Source organism: Papio anubis, chromosome 13 (genome assembly GCF_008728515.1).
Source record: "Papio anubis isolate 15944 chromosome 13, Panubis1.0, whole genome shotgun sequence".
In the NCBI taxonomy this organism is placed as follows: Eukaryota; Metazoa; Chordata; class Mammalia; order Primates; family Cercopithecidae; genus Papio; species Papio anubis.
Genome location: NC_044988.1, coordinates 64,267,570 through 64,276,475, shown reverse-complemented (window position 1 = coordinate 64,276,475; position 8,906 = coordinate 64,267,570). Strand labels below are relative to the sequence as shown.

The 8,906-nt window shown below is 51.8% G+C and overlaps 1 protein-coding gene across 2 annotated transcripts; it reads right to left on the bottom strand.

Moving 5' to 3' along the window:
- Positions 1-1,273: 1,273 nt before the first annotated feature.
- CCIN (calicin) lies at positions 1,274-3,865 on the bottom strand. Of its 2 annotated transcripts, XM_009188507.4 has the most exons (2): positions 2,479-3,865; positions 1,274-2,317 (listed from the first exon to the last, which is right to left on the bottom strand). In XM_009188507.4, exons 1-2 carry the CDS (start codon positions 3,740-3,742, stop codon positions 1,884-1,886), a joined length of 1,698 nt encoding a protein of 565 aa, XP_009186771.1. In that variant the 5' UTR covers positions 3,743-3,865; the 3' UTR covers positions 1,274-1,883. The 2 variants fall into 2 exon arrangements, with proteins under 2 accessions (XP_009186771.1, XP_003911555.1); XM_003911506.3 differs by having other exon boundaries at positions 1,908-3,865.
- Between the last annotated feature and the right edge of the window lie 5,041 nt (positions 3,866-8,906).

The following is an 8,906-nucleotide window of genomic DNA, read 5'->3' as shown; positions in this document are numbered from 1 at the left end:
AGGGAGCCCCTGGCCTGGGTGGGGTGACAGGGATGAGGAGAGCACTTGACAGCCTATCAGGAAAGAGCCCTGGATTCTCAGGGAGACAGAGATTAACCTGTGTAGAATTCCTCCTCAGCACTCCCAGGGCAGATCAAGGGCCACACAATTATTTCTGAAGGGTACTGGGTGAGAGATTAAGACAGAGTTCCCACCTCTTAAAGCAACAAATGCCGGGCACAGTGACTCACGCCTGTAATCCCAGCACTTTGGAAGACCGAGGTGGGAGGATTGCTTGAGCCCTGGAGTTCAAGACCAGCCTGGGAAACAAAGTGAGACCACATCACCACAAAAAATTTAAAAACAAACAAAAAAACCTCCCCACGTGTGGTGGCAAGCACCTGCAGTCCCAGCCACTCAGGAGGCCGAGGCGGGAGGATCCCTTGAGTCCAGGAGTTTGAGGTTGCAGTGAGCTATGATTTCACCACTGCCCTCCAGCCTGGATGAGAGAGTGAGATTCCATCTCAACAACAACAACATCGAAAAAGCAAACATTGATCTTAGCTAGGAGAAAGACAATAATCAATGCTTATAAATTACTGTGTGATAGATGCTGGCGGTGATAGGGTATAGGGAGATGGCCAGGGCAGCAGAGGGCAAGCACTGAAAAGATAGAAGAGAGGCTAGTCATATGTAATTGGGAAGCCCCAGAAAAGTGATTTTTGTTGGGATCCTAAAGGGCTACACACTAAGAATAAAGGTGGAAATAGACTAAAGCCTAACTTTGAATCATATAATGCCTCAATTGAATTAAAGCAATCCAGGCTTTCTAGTGCCCTTAGTCTAGCTGCTTGCCAAATGCAAAAGTAGATTCTTTTTTTTTTTTTTTTTGAGACAGAGTTTCACTCTTGTCACCTAGAATGGAGTACAGTGGCGTGATCTTGGCTCACTGCAACCTCTGCCTCCCGTGTTCAAGCGATTTTCCTGCCTCTCAGCCTCCCAAGTAGCTGGGATTACAGGCATGTGCCACCATGCCCTGCTAATTTTGTATTTTTAGTAGAGACGGGGTTTCACCATGTTGGTCAGGCTGGCTGGTCTCAAACTCCTGACCTCGGGTGATCCACCTGCTTCGGCCTCCCAAAATGCTGGGATTACAGGCGTGAGCCACCACCCCTGGCCTTATTACTATTTTTTACATTAGAAACGGGGTCTCACTTTATTGCCTAGACTGGCCTCAAACTCCTGGGCTCAGGTGGTCCTTCTGCCTCAGTCTTCTGAAGTGTTGGGATTACAGGCGCGAGCCACTGTGCCCGGCCAGGATATGTTTCTTTCTTCTCACTTTACTGGCCTCTCTTTTAACCCCAGTCCCTCAGACTCATATTCCTGGAGAAAGTTCTCAATGTAGTTGGCTTACTAGAAATAATTGTAAGGAACCTGCAACTTTCCCACAAATGAGACACAAACTACCGTAGCTGCATGGGCAAATACAGTAGCCAAGCAACCTTGCTTCCCCTGTTCCTTCTGCCTTCTTTTCTGAGCCTTGCCCAGATCACCTTTTCCTTCCTGGCCATGAGGTTCCTCTCTTAGACCTGGGACAGGTCCTCACCTGCTTTTGCAGAAGACCTGAGGGAAGCGGGTGCTGGAGGAGCTTGATGCTTCACAGCTCTGAGCAGATGTTTACCTGCTGATCTAGCAGATGCCTGAGAGGTGACCACAGGGGTACAGAATAGGGGACAGACATCGCCTTGGTCGGTGCCTGGGAGGGGCCTCAATTCCACCCACCAGGGGTTCCTTTCCAGCCCCTGTTGGATACCTCCAATGACATAGTGGCCCTGAGTTTCCACCCACTGGGAGCAGCCCTACCCTAGGATCTCCACCTTCAGGGCCAAGCATGGACTGGAACACTAAGAAGGAAACAACAGGCCATCTTCCTCTCTTTCTCTCATTAAATTGTGAATAATAATGCATTTACTTATTCTCCCACTTAAAATGTTGTTTAAATCCTTTGAAGAATCTTGCAAGGTAGCTTGGCTAGACAGCAGGCAGGACAGTCCAGTGCCTCTGGTGGGGGAGCCAGGGTCTTCCACTCGCCTGTCTTTTGGTCCAGCAAGAAGGCATTTGGATTGATGGTGTAGTCCTTTGTCTGGACATCGCTGGCAGTGGTGACACCCCCACATACAAACACCTTGCTGTCTCCAATGGAGCATATAGCATGGGACACATCCAAGGGGCAGTTGTTGGGCAAGAGAGGCACTGAGGTGGTCGTCTTGCTGGCCTTCACTTTCTGCAGATTGATTTCCACGCTCTGCCGGTGGCTGTGCACGCAGAGGATGTTGTCCTGTTGGAAAGAGAGCAGGGGCCGGTGGTTGAACTCAATGGGGAAGGTGATACATTGGACGACGTCCCCAGTGCTAGTGTCAAAGCAGTCCACCACCCCGACCCGGGAGATATAACCTTTCACCAAGCACCGTCCAGTGACAATGTACAGATGCCGGTCACCTTTGGTGATCACGGCGGTGCCATCCATGGGGATGCTCATCTTTCCTGCCAGGCACCAGACTTCCTTCCGCTCATCATAGCGATAGATGTTGGAGACATACCGCCTTGGGGCAATGCTCCCGCCCACTGAGTACACCGTCCCCCCACAGGTCACCATGGTGTGGAAGACAAGCCCGATGGGCAGGTCGGGCAACTTGGTCCAGGAGTTGTCATCCATGTCATACCGCCAGGCTGTCTTCAGCCCTGAAATCTGCTCAGTGGTGCCACCAGAAATGTAGATGTAGCGACCAGCAGAGGTGGCACTAAGTGCTGCTGCCCGATAGGGCATGTCTGAGAGCTTCATCCACAGGTTCTCCTGGATGATATAGGCAAACACTCCATCATTGAACTGGCCGTGGGCCTTCTGGCCACCGAGGATGACCACTGAATCAAGCAGGGCCCCTTTCCGCTGGTAGACCAGCAGGCTGCATGGCCGCTCCTGCTTGCGGTCCATCAGGACATTCTCAATCAGGGTTGCATGGGATGAGCTGTTCTCCATGCCCACCAGCTTGTTGCTGGCAAACACCAGTGTCTTGTTGGAGACGGCATTGAGATTGATGTAATTGAAGAACTTCTTGAAATACTTCTCCCGCTCCTCCTTCCGGAAGTACACCCAATTGATGAGTGCGCTGAGAGCCTGGTCTTCATTGAGCACGTGAAGGTTTTCATCACGGAGCAGGCGGCCGAAGATAACAGGGGGACAGCGCATGAAATGCATGGAGCCCTCAGGACTGGCCCAGTAGTGGAAGTTGTCGCGAATGCCTGAGTAAGCTAAGTCTGATACCTCTTTGAGCTCAAACAGCTCGGCCAAGAAGAGGTAGCGCAAGCAGTTGGCACGGCGGATGGACTTAATAAGGAAGTCGTTGCAGTGAACTCGAAGGCGTGGTGTGTTGAAATACTGAGCCCCACGAAGCAGCTCCTCCACGTTTTGCTCGGAGATCACCACCTTGCCGCTATAGAAGTAGTCCAGAAGCTGGTCCACTGTGACCGGGCTCAGATAACTGGAGTCAATGGTGATGAAAAGCTCATCGGTGGTCTTCATGTCATTGCTGGAGATGAGGCTCCTCACCAGCGGGGAGACAGCAGCCAGCACGTTGCGATGTGCAAAGAAGACGTGGTGGTCCACGCTCAGGGCCATGTCCCAGTACTCTTTGCGTTTCCTCTGTCTGTTCAGGTTCTGCAGCACGAAGCTGTTGTAGTTTTTCTCGGTGAATTCCAATTTCATGGTGCTTCTTGTTGGTTGAAACAGATCAGCAGCAGGTACTGGAGAACAGACTTTCTCAGGCCTTTGGGATTCAGATTGATGGTTGTTTGCAGAGCGGTTGACCAGGGAGAAGAGAGGGTGGGTGAGAGGATGATGTCATAGAATGAATGAGGTCATCACAATGCAGGCCTCCCTGAGGCCTGTCTCAGAGGCACTGGGCCTTCCTCCCCTCTGATCTCTCCAACCTGCCAAGACCACATACCTTAGCAGGACCTAAAGCCCTGGGCCCAGAGCTCAGGAGGAGCCTCAGGGATGGGCAGCAACTTGCAGCTGGGACTTTCAAACCACAGTTCAAGGCTTCTGGAATGTTAGAGCCAGTCTGGGTGGGACAGTGGGGAGCAGTTTGTGTAGGAGAGATAAGGGGAGGTGGGGAAAGGGAAGAGATATCAGACCTTCTGGAAGAATCCTCCCATTTTGAGGGAAACTGAGACCCAGAGAAGAGACGGCACTTGTCCAAAATCACATAGCCAGTTGGAAGCAGAGCAGGGCTCAGAACTTGAGTAACCTGGCATTTTTCCTACCCTTCCGGAAGCTCCTGACTACCCAGATTTCCCCAATCTCTGACTCTCAAGTCTCCAAGCACTCTTCCTGCCAAGTCTCCTGGGCATCAGAGAAAAGCTCTGTTCTTTGGCCTCTGACCTTGGTGGCCATGGACATCATTCTCCTTCAAAATAGAGAGGTGGAGGCCGCTCCCTGGAGCAGGGACGCAGGAGTTAACCACAAACGGGGGCATGGGAGGGTCTTTAAAGCCCGGATGATTTCAGCTCCATGGCAAACTAGAATATTCCCCCCACATTTCCAGGTGTCCAGTTGGAAATTGTTGGGGGCTTCAGTGGGTCAGCTTTCTCCATCAAGGGAGGACTTGAGCGAGTTGCTCAGACTTTCTAAACCTCAGTTTCCTCCTCTGTGAGATGGAACTAATATTTGATAGTAGTACCTGCTTCAAAGATTATTATGAGTTTATTTCTATTTTTATTTTTTTGAGACAGTGTCTTGCTCTGTCACCCAGGTTGGAGGGCAGTGGTGCGATCTCAGCTTGAAACTGCCTTTGCAAAATTATGACCGAGACAGTGAAAGAGATCAAACTTAACTGACTCCATCTTGCTTCTAACCTCCAAGCTGTCCTTGTTCATTCCTTGGCAAAGGCTGAACTAACTTTGGGAGAAACCTCTATATATAGTTTATAGTTTAAACAAAGACAGCCCTTTCCCAAAGCAGACCTCCTTCTTGCCTGGGGACTAGATTGCCTTTGTAGGACTAATATTAGCCACAAGATTAGAAATTATGGTTTAGGAGTCATGTAGCTGGAGGCTACAAGATTCTAACCTTCCCTAAACTAAGACCAGTGCTTGAGATTCTTTTTTCTTTCTTTCTTTTTTTTTTTCTAGACAGAGTTTTGCTCTTGTTGCCCAGGCTAGAGTGCAATGGTGTGATCTCAGCTCACCACAACCTCCAACTCCCAGGTTCAAGCGTTTCTTTTGCCTCAGCCTCCTGAGTAGCTGAGATTACAGGCATGCACCACCACACCCGGCTAATTTTGTATTTTTAGTAGAGATGGGGTTTCTCCATATTGGTCATGCTGGTGTCGAACTCCTGACCTCAGGTGATCCACCTGTCTTGGCCTCCCAAAGTGCTGGGATTACAGGCGTGCGCCACCATGCCCGGCCAGTGCTTGAGATATTTTGCAGATCCTGCACTTGATGGATCAGCTGGCACCACTCAGATCGATAAACTGGCTCATCTGATCTTGTGGCCCCTGGACCCAAGAACTGATTCAGCCCAAAAAAACAGCTCCGACTCCCTATGATTTCATCTTTGACCAATCAGCAGCACTCTTGGCTCACTGGCTTCCCCCTACCCACCAAGTTATCCTTAAAAACTCTGCTCCCCCAATGCTCCTGGAGACTGATTTGAGTAATAATAAAACTCCAGGCCAGGCGCGGTGGCTCATGCCTGTAATCCTCTCACTTTGGGAAGCCAAGGCAGGTGGATCACCTGAGGTTAGGGGTTCGAGACCAGCCTGGCCAACATGGTGAAACCCCGTCTCTACTAAAAATACAAAAATTAGCCGGGAGTGGTGGTGCATGCCTGCAATGCCTATAATCCCAGCTACTCAGGAGACTGAGGCAGCAGAATCACTTGAACCCAGGAGTCGGAGGTTGCAGTGCGCAGAGATCGCACCATTGCACTCCAACCTGTGGGCGACAGAGTGAGACTCCGTCTCAAAAAGAAAAAAAAAAACCAAAAAACAAAAAATAAAACCCTCCAGTCTCACGTACAGCCAGCTCTGTGTGAATTATTGCAATTCTCCTGTCTTTTATTACCCACCCACCCCCCACACCCCCCTGTAGCTGAGATTACAAGAGCCTGTCACCATGCCCAGCTAAGTTTTGTAATTTAGTAGAGACGGGGTTTCACCATGTTGGCCAAGCTGGTCTCGAACTCCTGACCTCAGGTGATCCGCCCGCCTCGGCCTCTCAAAGTGTTGGGATTATAGGCGTGAACCACCGCGCCCGGCCTATTATTAGAGTTTAAATGAGAAAAGGACTGGAGAGTAATGGGCTCGTCATAAAGCTCAATGAATACTAGCTGCCGTTTTCTTACTCATATTACACCAGTTCGCCCAGCTCCGGCGTTCGTGGCTGCTACCTTCACAAAAACTTGTGGTCGTCGTGGTTCTGGTTTTGCGGTAGCTGGTGAGGCTGTGGCTCCCTCGCGTCTCTTCTGGGCCGGCCGCCCGAGTCCAGTCCAGCCACGCGGTGGCGCTGGAGGGCCGTCCCCGCCCCCGAGCGCACGGCCTCTGCGCCAGGCACCACCCCAACTCCTTTCCAGGATGGAAAAGAGGCGCGGGGCGTCCCCTTTTTCGCTTTGCCTCTACGCGCCACCGTACAGAGGCGGCAGCGCCGTGCAGTCCACCGCGACCCTGGAATTCAAACGGCAGGATCGGGGGCCGCAGCCTGGCAGGATTCATTAAATCTCCCCAGACACACACCTGTCCCCACTTTGCAGATGGGGACGCTGAGCCCCCAACGGAGGCGCGCCCTCCAGAGGCCAGCAGACTGTCTCCGAATCCCAGCAACAGCTAGGGGGATTCCTGATACCTGCGAGTCCTTTGCGGGGAGAGAGGAGGGTGCCCGCAGACTCGGACAGATTCCTGGCCGGCGTGGGGCTCCCGGAGTCCTGTGGGGCGTCTGTGGCACTGCTATTCGTGCAAGGAGGAGATAAGGGCCAGCTGGAGCGCCGCGGGCGGGAGGGAGGCGGCGGCAAAAGAGCCCATTGCCCCACCCGCACCAGTCTTTGGGAAGAGACCCTAGAGAAGGGCCTGGACTTGCATCTCGCCCAGGCATTCTCGAGAAGGTTCAGGAAGGAGTTGCCTCTCTGATCTCCCCCAATCTGGGTCCAAGCCCCACTCTAGACCCTCGGGCCGTTCTCAGCGCCCCTCCCAGGAAATTTCGGTGTCAGCCTCGGGAATCTGAGCCGTTCCAGCTCTTTCCCTCCCTGGCTTAGTCATATTCTCATTCTCATTGTCTCCCTCCCTCGTCCTTTCATTCCAGACTAGCCTTTTCCTTATTATTAGATTTGGTGACTTGAAAATTATTTGAAAATACCCCCACACAATTTTTTTTTTTTTTTTTTTTGAGATGGTCTGGCTCTGTTCCCCAGGCTGGAGTGCAGTGGCCCGATCTCGGCTCACTGGAACCTCCACCTCCCGGGTTCAAGCAATTTCTTGCCTCAGCCTCCCGAGTAGCTGGAATTACAGGCGCACGCCACCACGCCCGTCTAACTTTTGTATTTTTAGTAGAGATGGAGTTTCACCATGTTGGCCAGGCTGGTCTTGAACTCCTGACCTCGTGATCCACCCACCTTGGCCTCCCAAAGTGCTGGGATTACAGGCGTGAGCCACTATGCGTGGCCAAAAATACCCTTTCAAACGCTCACGCCTGGCCAAAAATACCCTTTTAAACTGAATTTGTCCACCTTCCCACCCGAATGGGATAGAGAGGATATGATACATGCACAAGGTGAAGAACTTGTTTTCCCCATTGGAAGAAGACTTCAATTTCAGCCTCCTCCTCCGGAGACCAGTCTCCCTGGGAGAATAATTAAGCTTGTAATGCCTCTTCAGCCCTTACCTTCTGCGAAGCAGCAGCAACTTGGGTGAAGGATGAGGCCTCTTGGTGCTGCTGCCAGACACCTTCTGGCTCCCATGGACATGCAGGCTGGCAGACCTCGCCTCCTGGGGCATCTTCACCCAGGAGCAGGGGGTGGGTGGGTCAGACCCTGCTGCTTCATACCTCCTTTGCCCTCTACCCTGCCCTCCCGCCTGCAAGCTTCAGCCTTGGGAGCATTTCAGTGGAGGAGGTGGCCATGCCTGTTTGTTTTTGTTTCGGGTTCCAGAGCACCAAGGCAGGAATGAGCTCTCTCATCAGACACTTCCAGCATTAAGTTGGGTCTGGAGGTGTCATGGGGACCTGAGAGAACTGATAGACCTAACTCCATGTGACAGACCTCGTACAGGTGGGTAAATTGAGTCCCAGGGAGAGGAAGAGGCTTGCACCCAGAGATCTTCTTCCTCCGCCCTCTGGCTACAAAGGAGAGCCGCAGTTTGGTTTGTCCTTGTTCTTTTTGGATTGTGAGGCTTGCCGTCTTCAAGAAATCCTTAAAAGTGAGATTAGTGACCACCTGCTCAGCCAGCTTCAGTGTCTGGCATTTCTTTGGCCCAGGAAAGCTCGCCGGTTCAGCTTTTTCCTTAATCCAGCCAACTGTGGGAACAAACTCCAGCCCACAGAGGCGGGCTGCATTCTGGCTTCCACCACCTGGGGGGGTGTGTGCGTGTATTGGGGTGGGAGGCTGACCCGAGGAGCCACCAAGACGTTCATTGGCTGGCAGCTTGCCAGGTGGGGCCAGAAAAGGATCTCAGCAGGGTCTCTTCACCCACGGTCAGCTTCCTGCCAGGATCCACATTTTCTGTTCAGTGTCTCCCGTTAGGACGAGACGATATGATTCTAATCTTTGGGTACCATCAGCTGGTATATCAGTTTATTTGGAAGCCCTGAAGAAAATGAGGGGCATATTTTAAAGATATACAGATTTGGGCTGGAGCTAGAAAACTCAGGAACATTCA